The following is a 26,473-nucleotide window of genomic DNA, read 5'->3' as shown; positions in this document are numbered from 1 at the left end:
CATTAATTTTTAATCACAGTCCTCCGTCTTCGTGCCAGGAGACAGTCTGGTACTCATGGGAGAGCTTTTGAGAAACAGGTCTCAAGTGTGGAGATGTTCTTCCCAACGTGTTACACGAGAGAGGTGGAGAGGAACGAGACAGACTCTTTAGTATATAAATACACGCACAGCTCGTAAACACGTACACTACGCTACTACCTGCTATCACTCACATGTCAACTCTGTATGCACGCACACACACACACCTCCTGTAGCAATGGCATATCTAAACACACTCACCTCCTTTGATATTGGGTTTCTGAACGTTTGATAACTGAGTGACAACTCTTTCCCATATAAAGCATTTTTTTTGGCTTAACATACTTGTACATACACACACACACACATTTCACATCTCAGCCATTTTTCAAGAATTTAACTCATGCATTGCAAATTGTTTGCTGCCATGTGCTCAACCATATGCAAATCAAGAGGCGGATGTTTTTAATTAGTTCTGCTAGTGGTCATATTTTTAAAGGCTCAGAAACCAGCAAAGATGTCGCTGCTTCAGAGGCTTTCTGGCGCATGAGCCTGACACAAGCGCAGTGGCCGCCCTGTCACTGTTTCCCCTGTTCGGGGTGGAGGATAAATCCATCCATGCGAAGCCAGGAAACAAGACTTACAGGCTGTGAATTTAAAGAAAGGGAAATATAAAGCCCCAAGCACATACCGTGTACTGAAATCTTCCTCTCTGTGTGCAGAGACAGAAATCGGGGATCAAAACAAAAGCTTGGTGGAATATCTATCTAGACAGAGTGAAGGTCTCGAGCCCATTTGGCTCCAGAGATGCAAAGATATCTGAATCTGATCAAGATGTGTTGCGGAAGTGTGCTGATGTTCAGCAAAAAAAATAACAAATTTAACGCATTGCTGTAAAAACAGTTTAGAAATTGGATTGAATAGCTAATGCATAGACTTGAGAAAGTGGGTCAAGTACACTATATTGCCAAAAGTTTTGGGACACCCTCCAAATCATTGAATTCAGGTGTTTTTTTTCAGGGGTTGGTCTCAGCCTCTTAGTTCCAGTGAAAGGAACTCTGAATGCTTCAGCATACCAAGACATTTTGGACAATTTCATGCTCCCAACTTTGTGGGAACAGTTTGGGGATGACCGCTTCCTGTTCCAACATGACTGCACACCAGTGCACAAAGCAAGGTCCATAAAGACATGGATGAGTGAGTTTGGTGTGGAGGAACTTCAGAGTCCTGACCTCAACCTGATAGAACACCTTTGGGATGAATTAGAGTGGAGACTTCTCGTCCAACATCAGTGCCTGACCTCACAAATGCGCTTCTAGTGGAATGGTCAAGAATTCCCAAAAACACACTCCTAAACTTTGCGGAAAGTCTTCCTAGAAGAGTTTAAGCTGTTATAGCTGCAAAGGGCGGGACAACTCCATATTACATTCATGTGCATGTAAAGACAGACGTCCCAGGTTTCGAATGGCTCACAGTCTCCACTCTAATTCATCCCAAAGGTGTTCTATCAGGTTGAGGGTCAGGACTCAAGTTTCTCCACACCAAACTCGCTCATCCATGTCTTTATGGACCTTGCTTTGTGCACTGGTGTGCAGTCATGTAGGGATCATCCCCAAACTGTTCCAACATGACTGCACACCAGTGCACAAAGCAAGGTCCATAAAGACATGGATGAAATTATCCAGAATGTCTTGGTAAGCTGAAGCATTAAGAGTTCCTTTCACTGGAACTAAGGGGCCAGGGCCAACCCCTGAAAAACAACACCTGAATTCAATGATTTGGAGGGGTGTCCCAAAACTTTTGGCAATATAGTGTATATAAAGCACATAATGTAGACTGATGTTCCATCTATGCTGATTTTTACTTTAAATCTATAGCTACATAAATGCATACTATCAGAGGGACACAGATTGTACCCCAATTTTGGAATCACTCATGAGAATCATCAACATTTTCCCTTCCTTCTTCACCATCAAGGCATTGCTATCACCGATCTAGTTTGCATTGTGAAATAAGGCTTAGAGCTTCTTCTGATATTATCTAAAATCTTATCAGGAATATACATCCGCTTCATGTTTCACAGGTTATTACCCGATTCGCTGTCTCCGTCATTTTGCTTCTTGTTCTCCCTGAAATGCTTCGCTAAGTATAAATTACTGTTCATTACTGCTTTCAGGTCCACAGCAGGAGCAAGAAAGAATTAGAGCATCCAGAAAGAAAGAAGAAAAAAAAAGCTGAAACATAACAATTGCTCCAATTATATCTTTAAATACTGAATGGGAGAGAGAGAGAGAGAGAGAGAGAGAGCAACCTGTTACGCTTTAAACAGAGCTCATATCTCACAGTAACACACAGTGAAGGTGGACCCGTCGGATAAAAATAGGTGCATATGCTTCTCGCTAAGGCAGGATATTTAATCAAAACGTGAACAGTGTTTAGTAGGTGGTGTTAGCTTTCACTTAATTTACACCTCATTTTATCAGTGCAAAATATCGTAGGAGTTGACACACTTTTTTTTTTTTTAACGTGTGTTTGCAAGCACCATGGGAGATTTGGCAAACGTGTTCCAGTTAATTCTGTTTTAATTATTTCAATTATTTTATAGATAGAGTTACTTTAAATTGTATTTTGTTGACGATTACATGATCATTAACTCACAATACATTTCCAATACACTCTGAGATCCACTGAGGTTTTGTAGGTTTGGCTCTTTGTTTGGTTTTCAGGAAGGAAGGAAGTTTTTACAGCGTCCATGACTTTCAAAACATAAAGCAATCCAAAGTGTTAAGCCTAGTCCAGATCTAGTCCAAATGAAAGCAAGTCAGAACTGAGCACAAAAAGCATCCAAATCCTTATTGAGGCCAAGCTAGTTGGCTTCATTTGTGCAATAGACTTTGTGTATGTGAAAAGAAAAGATGGCAAAAACATATTTATGGCTCTCAGTCAGAAAACAAGACTATCTTGAGTGACTGTCTTCTAGAGAACAGGAAAAGCCTAACCACTGCTGGAATGCATGAATGAAGCCAACTAGGTGAAATAACAACTTGGTCTCAAAAAGTATTTGATGGTTTTCAGGCTCAATCTTGACTTATCTTAGTCTTGACTTATTTCAATCTTGATTTATCTCAGTCTTGACTTGTCTTAGTCTTGGCTTATTTCAGTCTTGACTTGTCTTAATCTTGACTTATCTCAGTCTTGATTATCTCAGTCCTGACTTATTTCAGTCTTGACATATATAAGTCTTGACTTATCTCAATTTTGACTTATATCAGTCATGACTTGTCTTAGTCTTGATTATCTCAGTCTTGCCTTATCACAGTCTTGACTTATCTCAGTCTTGATTCATCTCATTCTTGACTTGTCCTAGTCTTGACATATCTCTTAACTTGTCTTAATCTTGACTTATCTCAGTCTTGACTTGTCCTAGTCTTGATTATCTCGGTCTTGACTTATTTCAGTCTTGACATATCTTAGTCTTGACTTATCGCAATTTTGACTTCTCAGTCTTGATTTATCTTAGTCTTGACTTATCTTAATCTTGACTTATCTCAGTCTTCACTTGTCATAGTCTTGATTATCTCAGTTATGACTTATTTCAGTCTTGACTTATCTCATTCTTGACTTATCTCAGTCTTGACTTATTTTAGTCATGACTTGTCTTAGTCTTGACTTATCTCAGTCTTGACTTATTTTAGTCATGACTTGTCTTAGTCTTGACTTATCTCAGTCTTGACTTATTTTAGTCGTGACTTGTCTTAGTCTTGACTTATCTCAGCCTTGACTTATCTCATTCTTGACTTATTTTAGTCGTGACTTGTCTTAGTCTTGACTTATCTCATTCTTGACTTATTTTAGTCATGACTTGTCTTAGTCTTGACTTATCTCAGTCTTGACTTATTTTAGTCGTGACTTGTCTTAGTCTTGGCTTATCTCAGTCTTGACTTATTTTAGTCGTGACTTGTCTTAGTCTTGACTTATCTCAGCCTTGACTTATCTCATTCTTGACTTATTTTAGTCGTGACTTGTCTTAGTCTTGACTTATCTCATTCTTGACTTATTTTAGTCATGACTTGTCTTAGTCTTGACTTATCTCAGTCTTAGTTCTTGTCTTACCCAAGAATTGCCTACAGCCCGACCATGCATACAGTTTATTATTCAGTTTCTACACCAATCAGAAGCTTTCAACCATAACAGAACACAAAAGGTTTAATGTAATTCATCCAATAAATAAGTACATTTCTTTTTGCCAGCTGTTATGCTTATCTGAGATATCTGAGAATTCTGATTCTTGAATAATAATAATGAAAAAGCTGGGTAAACCAAAGCCAAAACAAAAAAAAATCTGTAATGTATGATTATGGCATTTGGCAGATGCCCTTATTAAGAGAGACTTACAAACGCATTTTACATTTATCTCCTTTATCGAACTGAGCAGTTGAGGATTAAGGGCCTTGCTCAAGGGTCCAGCAGTGACAGCTTGGCGGTGCTGTGGCTTAAACCCACGACCTGCTGCTGAGCTTCCACTGCCCTGAAGGTCATGTAATGTCTTTTTTTTTTTCACTTCGCATTCAAAATGGAGACCTTTAAAGGAAATGGAGGCACTGGAGAAAGGTCAGCATTTAGCATTTAGCATTGATATCTCATTCTTATCAAATAATATGACATTATTATTATTATTATTATTATTAATAGTAGTAGTAGAAGTAGTTCATATTGATTAATTATAATGTACTGAAATTGTTCATCAGCGTTGGTGTTCAGGATACTTATTAGAATACAATCTCTGCCATACCATCCAGGTGTGCAGGTATGTATTGCCCAAGGCAGGATGCCTGTAGGGCAGAAATCAGCCACACACTCATTTTTAAACAATACACCAGCCAGAAAAGAGAGCACAGTGCTGTCTGCACAAAGTGAAACGAGAACATGAAAGCACAAACGTTCCCCGAGGCGAACTTGTGGACATTACTTCACACTGTCCATTGTGCTTAATGGTTGAGCATTTATGAAGCAGCATGTCTTGTGTTTGATTCCCTCTACAGGTGTGTGCTGGAATCCAGCTGTGAGAGGCCAGAGCATGCAGAGAACATTAAAGCTCCTTACACTCCATGGACAGAGTTATTCATGGAAATTACTGGCAATTATTTGGGAAGGGGTTAAAGCAGAGAGCACAACAATTGCTGGGAAATTGTTCTATTGCTGGAGATTCAACCTGATGCACTTGATGGGTTTAAAATAGAAATTTCACAGAATGGATTGTATCCGCAACAGGACTTTTATTTCATTTTATAAAAGAGGTTCATGGCTTTTCTGTGTAAAACCCTGAATATGTCAATAAAGTATTGAAATAAATAATTCTTGTCTACGGGCAAATCTAAATAAGACTAACGCAATAATTCAACATATCTCAATCTTTTCTCCACTAGAAATATTCACAGGCTTTTTCCACCCTTCTGCAAAACCAGTGAAAAGAAAGATTCTGTATATGTGATGCTGAAAATATTCCCAGTAGGTGTATTAACACATTGTGGCAAAAATGTCACACATTGTGCCTTGTACAATTGGGTGTGAAATATTAAGGAGGTCATTCAATTGCTGGCTGCTGCATTTTCTGAAAGTAAACAATAGTAAAGTGCCATAACATGAAACTTCAAAAAATGAGCTTACACACATACACAGGGGGGATGACGGAGAAGAGGAGAGAGAAGAATAGCTGGAGGGGAAAAAGAGGGAAGGGGAAAGGAAAAAGAGCAGTAAACACGCCTGTCAGCAGAATGAGACCCATACAGAAAAACTCAATTGGATTTTGGGAGCGTAGCGTAGACACGGGAGGGAACGAGGGAGCAAAACCAAATAAGCATGAGAGCAGAGGGAAAGCAAGCTCTGGCACTAGAGATCACTGACAGTTTTGTGGTGAGACAGGGTTTCGAGCCGTACCACTGTGCCCCAATCTGCCACGTCCCAAGATCCAAACTCCAAACCAACACAACACGGCCGTTTCGGAGTGTAATGCTTATGTAAGAAACCAATATAGTAATACCAGAGAAATATATCACGCAGCCAGCAGCAGAATCAGAACGTGGGCCATCACGGCCTCCTGTGGCACGGAGGCTCATTTCAATGCTATTAAGATGCTGAGTGTCTTAACCGAAGCTCTCTGTAGCATAATGAATCAGCAGGCAGAAGAAGAACAGCCCAGAGGGGACGCCATCTTTTTAACCCGCTTTTTAAAATGCATGCTTTCATTCAAGGAGGCCTGGTGAAGCATGGGTAAGCTCAGTGAAATCAGCAAGACTACAGGGTATGGAGGGGGAAATAAGGGATGAAAGCATTATATTAAGACATAAAGACAACGGGAGAAGGCTGTAAGGGATAAAGGATCGCAGTGCTACTGGAGTCAGCAGTACTAAATGTGCTGGAAAGGCAAGGAAGCAGCTTCATTAGGACCAAAGGCAAAGAATGGGTAGTGATGATGCTAATTTTTCAAAATCCTGCTGGTAAAACAGATTTGAAGAAACAAAGCCAAACTAAGGAAGGCAACCATGATGGTGGCATTGTTGCCTCACAGCTCCAGGGGTCTCTGGTTCAATGCTGAGCTGGGGTGTTTCCTACATTCTCCATTTCTTCATAAGGTTTACTCTTGCTTCTGTTTTCTTCCTGCACTTCAAAAGCATGCCAGTGGGTGCACTGCTGATGTTAAATTTCCCATAAGTACATGAAGGAGTCTGCGACTAAGCGTATGGTGCCCTGACATTGCCTGGCATCCCATCTAAGATGTATCCTCATGGCTCGTACCCGGTACTACCAAGGTCCAGTAAGTTCCACATTTTGCACCACAACACAGAGCGAGACAAAACAGTGACTGAAAAACCAAACTCAAATAATCACACCTTCTAGTACTTTCCGCAGAGTCCTCCCACCTTCACAGTCAGCATCTGTTCTCCAAATCCCACACCTCACACTATGCAATCAAGCTCCACTCCATGTGTCCTTAGCATGCTGCTTTGAAAAGAAATGAAAGGTAAAAGAGGAGGAAGATGAAACACTGAAATGAATGAAATAGCCACATGAAATTGGGAAAGAATTTAAAGACCCTCGATAGTGGACGTCATTCAACCTACATTGAAAGGCTTGCTTTTCACTACTGCACGAACAGCCTTACTTCCTGTGGCATCACAGTGTCTTGTGTGAAGTCTTGTACCAAGAACATTCACAAATCTATAGACCACAATTGAGTTTCAAGCTGATATTACAATGCATTTCTATTCCTGCTCTCTCTGAAAGTGTGAGATTGAGACTCATTATGATTATAGCATTACAAATTCAGCCATTTATTATTAGATTATATGGAACATCTGCAAATAAAAGGTCCCTGGAAATTAATAGCTACTACAGGTATGATCATGTAGGTACAGATAAGATCGAGGACATCTTTTAGAACCCTTTGCATTTGCCTTGTAGCTGGAACGACTTCCAGAGCTGCTGTCATAGAAAATGAATCAACACCTTCTGGTCAATCAGAACGGAGAATCCAAACGTGTTGCAATATCTAATTAATTCCAGCTCTGGAATAGGTCTCACACCAACTTCCTCAAAAAGACTTTTCTCGCCAGCTTCGGAGAGATTAAAATTAGAACCATTTCCAAAAGCCGATACACTGCAGCTCTGGTCTCTCAGCCAAAGCTCCACAGAGGTGATGACTCAGTGTTCTGACCTCTCACACCATCACTGCGTTTATCAGACAAGCAAAGGCTGTTTCTGGGAGATTGTGGATTTAAGCTACTCCAGTTTTGATGACTCAGGCCTGGGCTGGATTTCAGAAGTGCTGCAGCCAGTATCAGTTAAACACCGTTAAGAACTTGTTTCCAAAAATACTTCAGGAGATATAGTTTTAATAGAATGTTCTAGCATTCTTAATGTTTCTTTGCCCTAAGCGTATACACTTGAAAGTATTTTCATATAGCGCCCGAAAATTTGGCTTGGATTTTTACAGAAAAACCTTCAAAAAGTCTTCTTCAGCCTGTCGCTCTGGCAGATTCCTTAAAGGTTAAGGAGCCTAGAGCAGATCGTTTCTCATCCTCAAAACCTTCGAGGTCTTTTTTATATATATATATATATATAATATAAACCTTTCAACCGGTCATTTAGACTAACCCTCCACTCTTCCGGGAAGGCTTTCCACTAGATTTTGGAGTGCGTCTGTGGGGATTTGCGATCATTCAGCTACAAGAATATTAGTGGGATCAGGCATTGATGCTGGGTGAAGAGGTGTGAGTTCAGCCGGTGTTCCAGTTCATCCTAAAGGTGTTCAGTAGGGGTTGAGTAGGAGTCAGGGCTCTGTGCAGGACACCTGAGTTTGTGCACAGGGGCAGCTTGCACAGACCTTCTATACAATTGTGTGGCCATAAAATGTTATTGATTTCATATATATAAGTTAAGGCCAATTTTTCTTCTTTTTTTATCAGTACCAGGAAAAAACACTTGGAAAATGTATCATTAAAAAACGGCTCGATTTTTTAATTTCCCCTCGAAATGCCTAGTTTCATGAAACTGTGTGTGTGTGTGTGTGTGTGTGTGTGTGTGGGAGGGTACATGTAGGAGTATATAAACAAGAAAAATGAGCCACTGATGAGCACTTGAGCTTTGTGTGAGCACTGTATTTGAGAGCAAGAGTGAAAAATTTATATTAAAATACTTTGATTCTCTTCAAAATGACTGAAAAGGGCAAAGTTTATTCGTATTTCTCTGATAGGACGATTGTGAGTAGATGTGTTGATGCACAACAAAGGGAAATTATAGCATGGTAATTCAAGTCTGCTCCTTTGATGACATAAAAATACATTAATATTTATATCTCTATAATGAATTGCCTCATTGCTAATGAGCTGCTACAACGATTTGAATATTCACCCTAAGCACTGGCAAGTTTTTGCAGTGTTATAAAAAAGTTCCTTGTTTTATTTTTATCAGAGATGGGATGTTTATGTCTCTCTGTTTCTCTGTCTTTGCTGAAGGCTCTGTTGCTTGTGCGCTCTCTCTCTCTCTCTCTCTCTCTCTCTCGCTCTTTTTTCCCCCTGATGCCTGTGTACTGTTTATGCATTTTATTTGTTCCCCCTCCAGCTCATCTCTCTGGCCCTGTAGGTTAATTGTGCTCTGGTTCCTCATGCCTTATTGATTAGTAAATGGTCGAGAGTTTTAGGCTAATCTTCATCGACAGCAGTGGTATCCTGGAGCTCCATTATCAGGCAGAACCACCGGGTTCTTCAGTCCACAAAAAATAAGGGCATCTCCCTCTGCATCCAAACAAACACACCACCATGGGTTCTGGGCCCAGACTTCAGGTCAGTGCTGTAGGCCAGGTTTCTTTATAGGGCTGGAGTCAGAATAATCTGCCATGGGAAATGTCATTCCTCTTCTCATAAAGATCATCAATCTCAGGGAGATCACGTTCAGTGAGTGACAGGCCCGTCAATCCACATTACTGGACATGAACACACACACGGTCAATGACACACACTCTTGCCCCCGAACAGCAAAGTAAATAAGATGCCAGCTTTGTCTCTGAAATAGTCTTGTCAGCTAGAGGTGTTTAGGAATGGCATATGAGGATGCAAGCTGTTACAGGAAAATAATCAAGGACAGAATGACGTGATGTGGACTGACGTGAAGTGGAGTTACAGCACAAAGGAGTTTATTTTACAGCAACAATACATCTCGGTGATTTATTTTCTGTTATATTACAGAACTATTACCAATTAATAATATACTATTGAATGACGTGTTGTACTGTAACATGTTTATATGTTTATAGTTAGAATGAACAAATTAGTTCCCGTTATTACTTTCATTATCATAGCAATAAAAAAAAAATCATTCCCTTACTATTCTTTTCTCTATTTCTTGGTATTAATAAAACAAAAATCATGTAATTTGTCATGTTAACAAGAGAAAAAAAAGCACAGAGCTCTGTGTCTTGAAGACTATCATATCTATGATTAGACTAACACTTTATAAAATAATTCTGAAATATAGTCCAGGTATAAATGAGCATAGAAATTACAACGTATTCACCTGTGCATAACAAGTGCATTAACTTGCAAAAACCTGTGCATTAACGCATTAATTAGTTATCTGAGCTACAGTAGGCAAGCTGTAATAGGAAGTTAATCAATATCTTCTGACCCAACTGTCCTGTGAAATCAATAGTGCTGTGTTATGAGTCAATTGTGAATAACGTTCTCTATCTTCAGACGCTGATAAAGTAAAAGAAATCTTGCAGGTAAATAAATAAATAAATAAAAAAAGCCATTTATCTTGTTTAGGCTCTTGCCTTAAAAGTATACGGTTCACAAAGAAAGACATTCCCATTTATACCCATACTTGTATGTACACATCCGTCAATATAAAGAACATTTACTTTATATATTTTTCTCTATAGCATACAGTCATACACTATTCCTGCAGCTGCTAGACACATCAGGTAATATATTTGTGCACTTGTCAGTGGCCACTATTTTTGTTGCATCTCTATTCAAGGGAATCTATATTGACTCCACCCCTAGAATCCATCATCAACTCTGTCATGTAAAAGATTTTTTTTGCTGAAATATTTCTATAGCCAGTGATAAACGTCAGAGGGTGATAAGGAAATATTCTGAATAAAATCACTGCACAATTAAATTGATTCTTGTCGACATGTTGCTATATTCTGTAATTAAGTTAACCAATTAAGGCACATGTACAGTCAATCTTCCTGTACTGATAAGGTTAATAGGTGCAGGAAATAGTACCTTTATGACAGTCAATGAAAATGATTAAAATAACGTCCTAGTAGTAGGGAAAATGACATCAGATCTACTCATCTTTTCTTCTTGGGCATAAACCCCCAGTAGCTCACCAGCTATCCTCTTGATATCCCTATGCTTACATTATAATGCTAGCTTAAGTTGGTTAATCCGCAGTCTCAACGTAAAATGTGATTAAAGAAATTAACAGAGGTTGTCTTTTGACATCTGAGGAGGAATCAGAATAAGGAAGAGTGGCTTTATTTTATTTTTTTAGACACTATTATAAGGCAATTACTATGCAACTCAATGCCATTTTACATGTATATAATCATCCGAATACAGTATTTGCTATATCAACCAACTCCATCCCCCCTTGCTAAGCCTCTGCAAGTAGGAATTACATAAAATGCATTACAGTCTATCTCCCTATTGGACATTATTGCCCAAGTCAGCAGTTTTAACAGAGGAATGTCATTAATTCCAGACCTCCTTCACGTTGATGGCAGTTTTAGCAGAATGGTCTTGCGAGAGGAACTCTTCCAGATAACACTCTCCCCTCTGTATTTTATTTCTCCTCATTAAAGTCTCGGTCTATTCCGGCTCAAGTTGACCCAGTAACTCTTTCTTCCCTACATCTACATCCCAACAACGGTTCTTGGGAATGCTTCACAATTTTCTTGGTTGCCGTTATGCCAGTAATCAAGAACAGGGCATCCTAACAATTAAACATTAACTTGGATTACCTCTTGAACATGAGTACTCTGGTTTGGGGAAAAGTGCAAAACATTTTAAATGTAGACTCTGGGCTATTTTTTCCCACCAAATTCTGTTTTGAAACCGCAATTTCATTTTATTGGGTTATTAGCACACTGTTGGGTAGTAATGCTGGTGTAGTAGGAGGAAGGAAGGAAGGAAGGAAACTACACTGAAATCACCCATCAAATAAGATATTACAGAGAAATGACCTCGTCAGCATCCAAGATAAACAGAATCCTAGCACATAATAACTCAAAAAATGCGACAAGCCTGTGAGTGTTCTGGTTTGGGGAAAAGTGCAGAACATTTTAAATGTAGACTCTGGGCTATTTTTTTCCACCAAATTCTGTTTTGAAGCTGCAGGTTCGTTTTATTGGGTTATTAGCACACTGTCGGGTAGTAACGCTAGTGTAGTGTAGGAGGAAGGGAGGAAGGAAAGGAAGGAAGGAAGGAAAGAAAGAAAGAAAGAAAGAAAGAAAGAAAGAAAGAAAGAAAGAAAGAAAGAAAGAAAGAAAGAAAGAAAGAAAGGAAGGAAGGAAGGAAGGAAGGAAGGAAGGAAGGAAAAAGAGAGAGAGAAAGAGAGAGAAAGAAAGAAAGAAAGAAAGAAAGAAAGAAAGAAAGGGAGAGATGAAGGAAGGGAAGGAAGGAAGGAAGGAAGGAAGGAAGGAAGGAAGGAAGGAAGGAAGGAAGGAAGGAAGGATTGAGGGAGGGAAGGGGGGGTGGGATTGAGGGATGGAAGGAAGGCAGGAGGGAAGGGTTCGAGGGAGGGAAGGGAGGGAGGGAGGGAAGGAAGGAAGGAAGGAAAATGCTGACATGAGTATGTAAGCTCAGGTCAAAAAGTTCTAAAATGAAAAAATGTGTTTGCCCTATTGAAGTGTGTTCAGGAGCAGTTCACTGTGGATCATCACTGCACAACGCTGTAAAGTACCTGAAATTACCTCATCACATAAGATATTACAGAGAAATGACCTCATCAGCTTTCAAGACAAACAGAATCCTAGCATTTAATATCTCAAAAACTGTGACAAGCCTGTGTAGGTTGGTGGTGTTTTCAAGTAGGTTGGAGTTTTCAAAAAAAAATAAAAAATAACGTTTTTCCCATCCACATGAAAACAGTGAAAGCAGAATTTAATGTTTTTCAACCCTTCGGGGTATTTTAGTGATCCAAAATGCTGTTCTCATGTGTCCAGGAAACCAACACAGAGAAAATATCCCAATGCCTCAGCACCACTGAAGACAACGCTCATACAGACCACCCCTCCCTCACACCTACAGCTTTACCTCAGGTGCACTGATATGAGCCATTTTCCCCTGACACACTCTGACCAGGAATAAAACTTCAGTTTCAATGGCAAACTATCAGGATATCCTAATAAAATAAGAGTGCTTAGTAGTTAGCAGGGTTGCTAAAATGTCAAAGATACACCTGTCAATAACTAAGCTAGCATATATATATATATATATATATATATATACCTAGATCAGGCATAGATACTTGACCCAGTAACTCTTCCTGTCTTCCATACATTTCCTTCCCACAACAGTTCCTGGGAATGCTTCACAATTCTCTGAAGATTAGGCATAGATACTGACCACTGCAGACCGGGAACATGCCACAAGAGCTGCAGTTTTGGAGATGCTCTGATCCAGTGGTCTAGCCATCACAATTTGGCCCTTGTCAAACTCGCTCAAATCCTTACTCTTGTCCATTTTTCCTGCTTCTAACACATCAACTTTGAGGACAAAATGTCCACTTGCTGCCTAATATATCCCACCCACTAACAGGTGCCATGATGAGGAGATAATCAGTCTTATTCTCTTCATATGACACTGCTCATAATGTTAACATTTAACTATATATATATATATCTGCTGTACTGAATACTTAAAAACTATTTTAGAAATCCTATCAGCTTAGCTCATATTTCATATTTTGCATCATGAACAGTGAATGAAGAATGGATGAATGCATCACACGGACTTTCTAAACACGTCATTTCAATAACTAAGAGGTAGTATTAGTTTTTTAAACCTTAAAAGGCAACGTTACTACAGGTTTGTAAACTTTTTCACTGAATTATGTCTAAAACACCTTGTGCAGGAAATTATAGGTAATTGTTCCCAACGCTATATTTTCAGAAACAGTTTATTTCTAACAGCCAAATGTTTATCTGAATTTGGAGCAATTACCAACTTCAACATATTGTTAACTGCTCAGCGGGAAAGCAAAACATACACTCCAGAAGCTTTTGCATTTGTCTGCTAAAATGATCTCTTCATCTGTAAAAGGTTTGCTTGTATACAACAATATTGTTTATGATAATAATTTTATGAAAATATATATAATAAATCAACAAAATTGAAATAACTCCGGAAAGCTGAATTTACCGAGCCAGTGTTCCCCTGTAATCTTGCCAAATCCCTCTTGGTATGCAGCCCAATCCCTGTAGAAGTTTACAGAGCCGTCTTCTCTGCGCTGGAACACCTGAAGGACATAAAAATGAAAAAATATTGGTATAAAATTCCACTAGACGATCTGAAGAATGCAGATGGCATCATACAAATAGCTACGTGCAAGTTAATATATATGATAATAAACACTGAAACCATAATTGGCTAGTGTACACCGATCAGGCATAACATTATGACCACTGATGATCTCCTCATCATGGCACCTGTTAGTGGGTGGGATATATTAGGCAGCAAGTGAACATTTCCTCAAAGTTGATGTGTTAGAAGCAGGAAAAATGGACAAGCGTAAGGATTTGAGCGAGTTTGACAAGGACCAGATTGTGATGGCTACATGACTGGATCAGAGCAGCTCCAAAACTGCAGCTCTTGTGGGGTGTTCCCGGTCTGCAGTGGTCAGTATCTATCAAAAGTGTTCCAAGGAAGGAACAGTGGTGATCCGGCGACAGGGTCATGGGCGGCCAAGTCTCATCGATGCACGTGGGGAGCGAAGGCTGGCCCGTGTGATCCGATCCAACAGACGAGCTACTGTTGCTCAAATTGCTAAAGAAGTTAATGCTGGTTCTGATAGACAAACGTCAGAATACACAGTGTATGACGGGTCAGGGCTGTTTTGGCAGCAAAAGGAGGACCAACAGGTGGTCATAATGGTATGCTTGGTCAGTGTATGAGTTTGCTTGTCAACAGAAACACTGTTCTTTATTTAAGGCAGACTTTAATGTCCCCCATTGAGATTCAAATCGGTTTTATACAGTTAGATAGTTGACATTTATTCATATAGTATATGACATTAGTGAAACTATTTGTGCGCAATAACAATCCAGGTACCTTTTCTAACTGCACATAGTAGCATACATTGTTATACTCTATAAGTGCTCTCTTCTGTTACTCTCGTGGGGAAAAAAAACAATGTCATGCTCTATCCCTTCTGCCTGACCGAGTATACACTTAAATGGCACTATTTCAAATAGCTAAACTATATGGCCAAACTTTTGCAGACACTAAACCATCACACCTATCGAGTGTGTCATAGTAAAATCTTTCCTCTTAGCTGGAAGCACACAATTGTATAGGATGCTGAAACATTACTCTTCACTGGAACTAATGGGTCTACAGTAGTTCAGAGCTCTTGCAGCATGTGCGCAAGAGGACATCAATGAAGATATGGTTTACCACATTATAAAAACTTGAGCGTCCTGCAAAAAGCCCTGTTCTCAACCCCACTAAACACCTTTAGGATGAAGTGGAACACAGAATGCACCCCACAACAGCAACATCAGACCTCAGAAATGCTCTTGAGGCTGAACGAGCACAAATCATCATAGCCATGCTTTAAAATCTAGTGGAAAGTCTTACCCGAAGAGTAGAGATTATTTTTTAAGGCCAAAAAGTGACTAAATCTTTAATGGGTATTCAAATATCACATTAGTGTGATTGTCAGATGGTCTAATAATAGTGTATTACATGTCATCGAGTTGCCAAAAAAAAAAAAAATCGGGTTTTTGCAAGTACAACGGTTAAGACCTGGACATAATTTAAAGTGTAATTCAGGCACTAATTGACTGCTGATGCCCTTATAGAAGATTAATCAAGCAAGCACCGGATCAATGACTGCTGAAAATGCCGGCAAAGGAAGAAAAAAAAAAAACCTGGATAGTATTGGAAATGAGGCACTCAGCATGAGAACACACATCTATACACGCAAACACGCCAGAGATCTATATAAATTAAATCCACAATGGTGTCCTCTGGCCTGAATTAGAAATCATAATATTGTCGCTGTGGGTATGTTTGACAGCGATCGACAGAAAGAAGCTGTCTGCGCTTCAGCACAAGCTTGTTATGGTGGTTTAGCTGTTACTGAAGGCATGTTTGTGTGGTTGTATAGAGTAGAGCCCGGATCCTACAGTGAGGCCTTGGAGCTGTACCTTTCAAGCGTCATGGAAAGCACAGCACTTCTCCTGAGACAACATGCGAGCGCTCCATGCAGGTGCTTGGGGCTGCATTTAAAATGAATAGCTGTGGCTCCCTCTCCCTCTCAATCCTACTCCAATCCACAAAGGAACCGGAGAGATTTTAATTATTCACCGTAATCTCTGCAACTACTTATCGAGTCACCTTTCACAAGCCAGAGCTCTAAATCTTTTTAAAATACAGCAAAAAATCCTGTGTTTTAATAAATATTTCATAAGATAAGCATATCCCTACCAGGGCAGCTTGGACTGGCTTTAATTTAAAAAGCGATAAGATGTTAAATTAAAAACAGAAAGCATTGCCTGGCATGAGCCCGAGCACTCCTGAGTTTAGAGATGATTGGCTGTGAATGAAAGGTGTAGCTTTGGGTAATATCTCTACAGTAAACCTGCTGACTGTATCATCTCTCATACTGGGTGAACTAAAAAAGAAAAGAAAAAAAAAGACCCACACACGTTATAATGGCATTAAATGGAGTCAGAGTGGGTGTGTGATGTTTCCTCCCTCGGTTTCTCTTCATATCCACCATGAATCTGCTTCAGCCTTCACACAGTGCGTCGTCCACAAAGCAATTTCTCTCCTTATAATGAATGTCCGCTGGCAGCAGAGCACACAATAGCTGACACTAGTCCTTCAGTTCAGATGAGCTTCAGCAGCAGATTACACTGCTTCGCCATGTACGCCAGCCCACTTTTGTCGAAAGGCTATAACACAGAGGGACGACCTTGTTGAATTACAGAATAATGGTTGTAGAAAGTTGTCTGAGTGTGTGGAGGCAGCACAGTAAATATGCGTGTTTAACTACTTCATAGCCATGTGCGGCTACGTGTGTGGCTCCACCTGTTGTCCTTTTGTCATTTTTATGTGTTGATCCACATTGTTCGAATATTTTCCTGGGTATTTCAGTAGTGTGAATTAAAGCAATAAGTGATGCATAACAATGACTATGTAATGGGAATGTGTGATCTTAGGCACAGTCTATAGTAAGGTGACAAATGTATGATAAAATCCAATGTTCCATAAATAATTTCACTCATTATTAATAATGTTCACAAATAAGTCATCTGTTAGTGCTACGGGTTAACATATCAGACAAAAATGATGGCTTAATATGGTATATAGAGGCTCAGCTAATCAGCTTTCAGAACCAAAACTGCCCATTGTTTATAATGCAAGTCATAAAATATTTGCTAATAAATAAATGAAGTATAAGCCTAAAATCTATTTTAATGAATAGGTTTTTTGAACATCGATAGTGCGTTATAAAGATTTACATGGAACTAATGTTAATTATCATTATTGTAATTAATTAATGCATTAAGCTTAATATTATACTGAAGTGATTTTTTTTTTTTTTCAACCATTTCTAGTTACAGAATGCTTCGCCATAATACTGATTATAGTGATTATAGGTTTGTGAAATATTGTAATAACATATAAAGGTTCATTTATTAATGTAATTATTTTTCGTCTTTTAATTAATGTTTATAAATCTTACGTTATGTGGATATGTACACATTTGTCTGAGAGATGAGTCTCTGGGAATGAGCTATTACGATTGAAACAATAATACATTAGCATGAATTTTACACGATTTGCCTTATATAAAATTAATCAACACCTACTGACCAATCAGATTTAAAAAATCAACATAATATAAGATATAATATGTTAGGTATGTTAGTTATCGCTACTGTCATTAGTTAATGGTTAATACTTCAATACATAACTACTGGCAGTTCTATGAAACCCAACCTACTATTGGCCAAAAACGCCATAAGGAAATGAAGATCTCTGCTGCAGCCTTTACAAATGCACACAATAAAGGGTACATTACTCCATCACTCCAATACATAACTATTAAATAAAATGTATTGGCGTAATGGAGTAATGTACCCTTTATTGTAATGTTAAGGTGTGCATTTCTAAAGGCTGCAGCAGAGATCTTCATTTCTTTATGGTGGCCAATAGTAGGTTTGGTTTCATAGAACAGCCAACAAAAAAAAAAACCTAAGCCCTGCTGCTAAAATGACAGAAAAACGAAGCATGTGCTTCTGTTGTTTTCCCCAGCAGGCTACTCCTATAGACAGCAAGGTACAGCAGTGAGAGGATAACAATCCACTGCAATGACAAATACACCAGCCAGTGAGCACCGAGAGCAGGACGCACTCGTCAACATGTCAATCAACTCAGCTCCACCTCCTCTGTATGGGGTCCAGAAGTACCTTGAGGAGAGAGCAATGAAAAAGTGAGTATGCCCACAGCCACACAGCTGGGTCCTATCTGACTCAATAGTGCAGTTATTGTCTGCTGAACTACTGCAGGCCTCCTGTAAGACAGCGAGAAACACACGCTCAGTGACTGCAGTGATCGATCCACTCTATTAAATGAGCATAGCCGCAAAATCTAGCAATTCTACACAGGAATGTAGCAAACTGAAAGCATTGCTGTGTTTTGTTTCAATTTCCAGTCTCTCTATAGTTCCTTACACCGTCCAAATTACGCACGTCCATCAATGGCAGCATTTGACCATTACCCTTGTTGGGGAGACACCTCACATCAGATCTCTGACCCCTGATTGGCTGCACCGACGACACAGCAGACAGACAAAGTGCGGCACTTGTCTTGCGTCTAACCGCCAAAAGCAGCGTTCTAAATTACAGACGAGGAGGGAAAACATCAGTTCCCGTCTAATCTTATATAATCCTTTGAATTTCAACAGGTGCCATTCTTCAGTCCAATTACGGTGTTTTGGCAGGTCTACTGCAGCAGAACAAGATTAAATCAAAAGAACAAACTGTTTTTATACTCAGCTATTCCAAGGTTTTTTTTTGCTGCCTTATAAAACACATTAAAATAAAAGACTTAATAATGGCACTAATCAATAGCATGGTAGGAATGAACAGTGGTCCAGAATGCACGTGGTAGCAAGTGCAGCATGACAGCATCCATTTGGGCATTTAATTCTGACTGTGAACATGAGTAATCGAATAATGGAGAGAGAGCGAGAGAGAGAGAGAGAGAGAGAGAGAGAGAGGCAAGTTACAGAATTACAAACAGCACAATATGTTTTGCTAAGGTGAAAGAGTTATTATTATCATTCTTTACATTTACAAAACACTATGAAACTTCTAATTTAGATAGATAGATAGATAGATAGATAGATAGATAGATAGATAGATAGATAGATAGATAGATAGATAGATAGACACAGACAAACGGACGGACAGACAGGCAGAAGCGGTAATATATGACTTCATCATGGATGAAAAGAAAGCGAGGAGATGTGAGTTGGTTGATTCAGTAAATTAGCTCAGGTCAGGATAATCATATCTGTCTACACCTGTTGATGTTAGCCTAACGTTGACTGAGCTAACGTTAACATACGCTGTTGTTGCTAGGTAACTTCAGACTGTTAGCTGAATATTTAATGTAGATTAGAAGATTCTGTCTAGCATGAAATCGAGTTCACTCTAAACCACGCATGAGTCGGGATGCAAGTTTAATGTTAGACTCAGTATGATCATAATCATCAGAGGACAGATGAGGTGGACAGTTAGGACACATGGAGAGATGGAGGACAATGAAAAATATACCTTATATTAAAATGAATGTTTGTGAGATTGTGTGGGACCAAATCATCCTGTGCACCAAATATGTAGTGTATCTATTGTATTATCAATTTTCCCAACCTTTTGAATTACAGAAGTAAGGATTACAGATCATTACTTCCTACCCTGCTATAATACAGTGTTGGAGGCATAAAAATGATCTACTTTAGGTATTTGTGCTGCACAGAAAATTATCACCAGGAATGTAAATATTTTAATTTGTTCACTCAGGGTGGTTGTTTGTGCATGAGAGACAATTTTTAAAGTAATGATCAACATTTTCATATAATTACATATTAATGTTGCTGCTGTCTATCTGCACCAAGTCTTGGTGATCGGCCCCTGTTAAAGCAATAAAGAAAGTAGGACATCTTTTTTTTATATACATAGCTTACTTTTCTTTTTGACAGAATATATCATTATAATCAATTTCAATTCAATTATTTCCTGTATTTCCTGTATCACCATAGGCCCTAAATGTATGTAAATGCAATCAAAAACACTTTCCCCATTTTGTGCCCTGACGTATATATATATATATATATATATATATATATATATATATAGCTCTGGAAATAATAATAAGAGACCACTGCAAAATAATGAGTTTCTTATGTTGTTTTTCTTTCAGGTTCATGTATTGGTGAGACGAACAGTTTTGTTTCATTTTTTGTGAACTGCTGACAATATTTCTCCTAAATTCCAAATATAACTATTGTTATTTAGATTCTATATTTAAAGGAAATGACAACACATCAAAATAACCCAAGATCATGCAGTATTTGCAGAGCTTTAATAACTCAAATAAAACAAAATGCAAATCATTTGTAAACAAATTGTGTTAATGCTTTGGCTAAATAACATTAAGAAATCAGTATTTGGTGGAATAACCCCTGATTTGCGTGAGTTTTGGCTCCGTGCTCTCCACCAGTTTTTCACATTGCTGTTGAGGAACAAAAAAGCAAACAGCTCAGCTTTGCTTGATGGTTTGTGACCATCCATCTTCCTCTTGATGACATTCTAGAGGTGTTCAATACGGTTCAAATCTGGAGATTGGGCAGTGGTCTCTTATTTTTTTCCAGAGCTATATATATATATATATATATATAAATTCTCCTTACCAAAATGATTTTCTGAGTAACATGTAAGTCAGTAGTCTGAGTATAGATTTGTGGAATATCTGTATTAAGTTCTCAGTATACGGGATTCTCAGGATCCTCAGTGTATGTAGCCCAAATTTTAGTGAAAACCAAATGTAATGCTATCAAAAGTAGTAAGTGTATAGTTTTTGGTAGTTTCACTGCAAATGCACATACAGAGATTAACAAAAAAAACAACTTGCTGTGACTCCAAAGTAATAACGAAATCGCTGTCAGTTCTGTGCCTATTCTGGTTGTCCCCCAAACTGCTGGACAATGAACTAAAAATAGCATCCAAAGTTTTCTCCGCCTTCCTCTGGGCCAGATGTGTTGTGAATGTACCATGGAAAAGGGTGCATAGCTATTAAGACAGATAGACAGGGGCAGACAGACACACACACACACACACACACACTTCAAAGAACCCGGCTTACACAGGCCGCTGAGTCACCGCACACCTAATCATCTCAGGCTCTTAATCCAGCACAGGAAACTGGAGATAGTACATTCTGAAATGATGCATGCCACTGACGTGAGGACTCATGCCAGCTCATTTCCCTTCACGCTATGGAGTGTGCTTATCCGGCACGTCCAATAACTCCATTCCCGACAAAAGAGCTTCCACTTTACACTGCGCTCTCCATCGCTTCTTTAATCACTGCAGAAAAACTACACAGAGAAAACTATCGTAACCGCTACGTCTCTGATTTCAGTGCTGTCCATCACTCTGCATGATTTCTAATTACAAATGTCAGCTGAAGAGTTTAACAGCATTAAAAAAAACTCTGAGAACATCATGGCAAAGAACAGAGGGATTAATATACCCTCAGTGCAATCTGTAAATACTTGTTAATTATGTAATATGCAGTCTGTGCAATTAGATTGAAGAGGGAAAAGTGGCCAGACGAAATCATTGGGACCATCTGCAACCCATTAGCAATTAAACACCCCGCTAATGGGATTCAAATTGAATCGTGACAATGGACCTCTACCAGCTCCTCTACCAGCAAATCACGGAAATCCAGTCGAGGTTATCGAGGATTATCCAGATAGCATCTGAGGTGAACAGCTTACAGATACCATCCGTGTCTCTTCGGCGTATTTCCACACAGCACTTAACACTCTGCACCTACATTTGTCACATAAATGGGCACCGAGGGCACTCGGACGACAAACTGAGTAAGAACAGTCATATCGCGGCTGGGCTCCGAGTCAAGCCTGGACTCCTGAGGCAGTTTTTTTTTTTTGAACAAAAAGACCTTTCTGCCATCTTTATTAGTGCATATCCGCAGCCATGTTTCGTCTTTAAGTCATAGTGAGTGTGTTCTAGCTTACGCAGCTATACCCTATCAGTATAAAGGTTAACATGACCTTGGTCATCATTCAAGCTAGTATAAAGACAGCTATTTCTATTATGAATGTATTCAAGTCATTGCTCTGCACTCGTTTTTTTTTTTTTTTAACTATTTGCTGGAAGAAAGGTTTGAGTTCCGAACCGTATATCTGTCCCGAAGTATTAAATGAGACGTGGTTACTACAAGCTCATAAGTATGTGGACGTCTGACCACAATGCCCACATGTAGGCCTTCCCTAATGTGTTACCACAAATATTTAAGCACACAATTGTTTAAGATGTCTGTGTAACGTTCAGTCTGTTTTTCGGGCTCGTCTACACCATACACCGGGTTGAATATTTTTCCTTACCTTATGTTTAAGGCTAGGGTGTGATCTCTTTTAAGAAGGCAAGCTGTTTAAGGAGGCAGGATCTCTAGGCTCTCTGGAGACTCACTGTCATTTTTCCCCATTCTGTATTTCACTATTAAATTTAGTTTTATTGTAGTTTTTAATCATGCACATTCATTTAAACTCTTCTTTTATTGAACGCAAATGTTGCTTCTTTTAACTTAACATAAAAAAGCACAAAATATTCAGCTGTTGTACAGAAACTGGCCAACAAGCTAGGTGCAAAAAAACAGCCATACTCTAAATCCTTAAAGTCTTATAGTCTGGTTGGTCGGGCGTTTACTCTGCCCTGATCTTGATTGACATGGTCTTGACTGCCCCACTGACTGTCAATAGATGCTTAGGGACCTTGAAGACATTTTTCACATAATAATTATAATGCAGGTTTTAATCATCTCTCAGCAGGCCACATTTATTTTCTTTGGATTATTCAAATGTTTGAGATATGAAGGACATTATTATACATATGCACAATAAAGCCTTTCTTTCTTTCTTTTTTAACATAGGTGAATAGTACACTTTTGCAAAAAAATGTAGTCTTCTTGTTTGAGAAAAAGGGTTCATAAGCGATATAGAGAGCTCTACATGTTGTTATAGTCCATCCTTTTGGGTTTATGCAAATAGCTCAAGGTCTGTCAATCCTTAATGTCTTGGGATTAATGGAGCTGCTAAAAGGTGACAGCGGGAGCTGGTGTTGGATAATGAAGTTGGACAGCGGTAATGTCCTCGAGGCCTGCTGCTTTACTGTGTAGACGAAAAAAAGCAAAAATGCATGCTTTAAAGGAAACGTATATTTATTGTGAATTCTGTGCAGACTTTTATTCACAAACATATAAAGTGCCAAGTCCGACTGAGTTTGAAAAGAAACCCAGGGAGCTTTCAAACTCCAGGGCACTCGGAGAATTTGTTTGCCACTTTTACTCAAACACGACACAAAGCGAACGCTGTCATACTTCTGACCACGCATTTGTCCAATTCCCTTTATAGTGAATATTTCAGTAGAGCCACCTTCCCTCTAGTCACACAGCCATCTGATATAAATAAAGGATTTCTCTTCCTTTTACCAAATAACAGTCATGACATCAATAATACAATATTGTCTTGCTAATGGAATATATTCTGTCAAGTCAAATATAAGAATGATTATCATTTTTGAAGCTAGCTGACGGCAACGTCGAGGATATAATTGCAAAAAAAAACACTATTTTCTAAGCGGTCAGTTACAAGGATGTCTGATTAAGTATGCAGAGTTCAGTCACTTTAAACTAACCCTAAACTACAGGCTTGCTATTTCAGCTTTGAGAATATAAATAGAGCAATTCCACAAATCCTTAGAGCTTCAGACCTTTAGTGGTCATGCAAAATTCAAACCACAGAGATGGAAAAAGAAAAGGAGAGGTAGGCCTCTCTAGTATTAATGTTCCTTTTATCTCTCATCATCTTTTAACGTTTCCTGCATCAAAATGGACCCTTTTTTCACCCTTCCACCAAGCTGCATCTCAGAGATTTGAGTGCAGAAAAAAAAAAAATAAAATACACCAAAGAGGGAGGTTGGATCTGGGGACAGCAGGCGAGGACGTCTTCTTTTCAAGGAGTTTTACGTCTCCTTTCTCTATCAGAAGATAAAACGTTCCGGATTGAGATGAGTGAAACAAGATTGATGTCATTCATTCCACTGCCCTGGACTTAATCCAGACATGCAAGACATTTCACGCTGCTTCAATTTCCACTCCGATGCTTTATTGCTTTATCTTTGTCTTGCGTTGCTTTATCTTGTCATTTCAAGAGATTCCTCTAGCAGGACCAGTTTGGTTGATTCCTGTCTCTCAAAAATAATCCTTCGATTGTAGAAAAAGCCAAACAGATATGTTTCGTTGCTTCTTTTAGCATTATCGTGTCCTCAAAATCCATCCATTGTCTATACCCGCTTTATTCCTAATTAGGGTCACAGGGATCTGCTGGAGCCTATCCCAGCACACATAGGGCGAAAGGCAGAGGTCCACCCTGGACAGGTCACCAGTCCATCTCAGGGCCACACATATATAGACAGACAACCACACACACTCACTCCTATGGGCAATTTAGAATCACCAATCAACCGAATGTACATGTTTTCCCAACACTGACTCCTATGGGCAATTTAGAATTACGAAATAAACCTAATGTACATGCTTTCCCACGTGTGGGAGGAAACCGGAGTACTCGGCGTAAATCCACGCAAGCACGAGGAGAACTCAACACAGAAAGCCCCTGCCTGTTCGAACCCGGGATTCGGACCCAGGACCTTCTTGCTGTTAGGGAACAGTGCTAACCGCTAAGCCGTGCTGTTCGTGTCCTCAACGTATATAATTTAAAATTATTTTTAAGGAAATAGAAAGAAAAAAACAAGGGTTTGTAATCAGGTATGAGAATAAACAGCAGAAATGAATAGTACATAAATAAATAAAAATTTACACAATGATCTGCCAAAATTTCAGAACTGAGCAATTCAGCTTAGACGGAGAGATATCTTACAGAACCTGTAATGTAAAGCATTTACATTACAGTATTTATTGCTTAATTCTTTATTTTTCCTGAAGGTGTTTCACTTGTTAAAATGTTTATGTTGGTTCAAAAAACAATCCTTTAAAACAAACCAGTGAGTTGAAGCGTAAAGCAATCAGAAGTTCGAAAATGCCAGAAGGCGACTGAAAAGGAGACGCTATGTGACCCTCATTGTTAAATGAGCTTTAAAGCTCCAACTGTCAGCTCCATATCCCAAAGTGCAGCAGGAGACTATTAGCACGGCTCAGCAGAAGCACCAACCTGACGCGAACGCGGCGTGTCACTGTGTGAAAGAATCTCCTGAAACTTGGATCATCACACATTTGAAAGTAGAAAAAAAAAAATCTTTTGCGACACCCTTCACATCCTATGGAAACAGAGCCCATTAAAAAGAAAAGGAAAAAAACAAAACAAGCTTTTTGCTCCAGATCTGTGTGAAAGATGACCCCACTCTCTGCTCTCGAGCTTTATGAAGCTGAGAGCCGATCATTTCATTCACAGCCTACAGACAGTGACAAACGTCCAAACTGAGTCAGGATCGTCACACTCTTTACCAAGCGGCATGATAACCGAGGGAAAAGCCTTGAAGTTGAAGAGCGCATAATAAAGCTTTGTAGCTCAACATATGAGCCCAGGAGTTATTCGGATATCGAATTACTTTTTTATATATATATATATATATATATGGATACGTGTTGACACACTGCTCATTATGTAGTCCTCAAGTTTTCATAATTATACGTTCGCTCTAGCGACAAGTGAGAAAATGGCAGGTGAACATTGATTTTCTGTGTAGGTTGCACAACATGCAGCCATGATATCAGGGATGGGGATAGAGCAACATTTGAAGTTATATTTTCTCAAATTCGGTATGATTTATAATTCCTCTAACCAGGCATAACATTATGACCACCTGCCTAATAGTGTTGATCTCCCTTTTGCCGCCAAAACAACCCTGACCCGTCCTGCACTGTGTATTCTGACACCTTTCTATCAGAACCAGCATTAACTTCTTTAGCAATTTCAGCAACAGTAGCTCGTCTGTTGGATCGGACAACACGGGCCAGCCTTCGCTCCCCATGTGCATCAATGAGCCTTGCCGGTTCTCCACTTGCCGGTTCTCTCACAATTTGGCCCTTTGTCAAACTTGCTCAAATCCTTACGCTTGCCCATTTTTCCTGCTTCTAACACAATAACTTTAAGGACAAAATGTTCACTTGCCACTAACAGGTGTCATGATGAGGAGATACTCAGTGTTATGCACTTCACCTCTCAGTAGTCATAATGTTATGCCTGATCAGTGTACATTCTCTTATTAAATGTGTATGGAGACATTATCCAGAAAGGCAACCATTTTCAGAGACTTTACCCTCTGCAAAACAGATCAGTTAAGTATTAAAAAGATAGACGTTGTCAACATTCTTACGTTTGC

The 26,473-nt window shown here is 39.1% G+C and overlaps 1 protein-coding gene across 1 annotated transcript in view; it reads right to left on the bottom strand.

Moving 5' to 3' along the window:
• The window catches only part of LOC131352554 (fibrinogen C domain-containing protein 1-like), an 87,833-nt gene that overhangs the window by 20,391 nt on the left and 40,969 nt on the right, over positions 1-26,473 (bottom strand). Inside the window, exon 5 of the mRNA XM_058388739.1 lies at positions 13,950-14,046. Within this exon, the coding sequence (XP_058244722.1) occupies positions 13,950-14,046 (97 nt within the window). The remainder of the gene's footprint in view (positions 1-13,949; positions 14,047-26,473) is intronic.

Source organism: Hemibagrus wyckioides, linkage group LG05, assembly GCF_019097595.1.
Source record: "Hemibagrus wyckioides isolate EC202008001 linkage group LG05, SWU_Hwy_1.0, whole genome shotgun sequence".
NCBI lineage: Eukaryota > Metazoa > Chordata > Actinopteri > Siluriformes > Bagridae > Hemibagrus > Hemibagrus wyckioides.
This window is presented reverse-complemented; position numbering and strand designations above follow the sequence as displayed.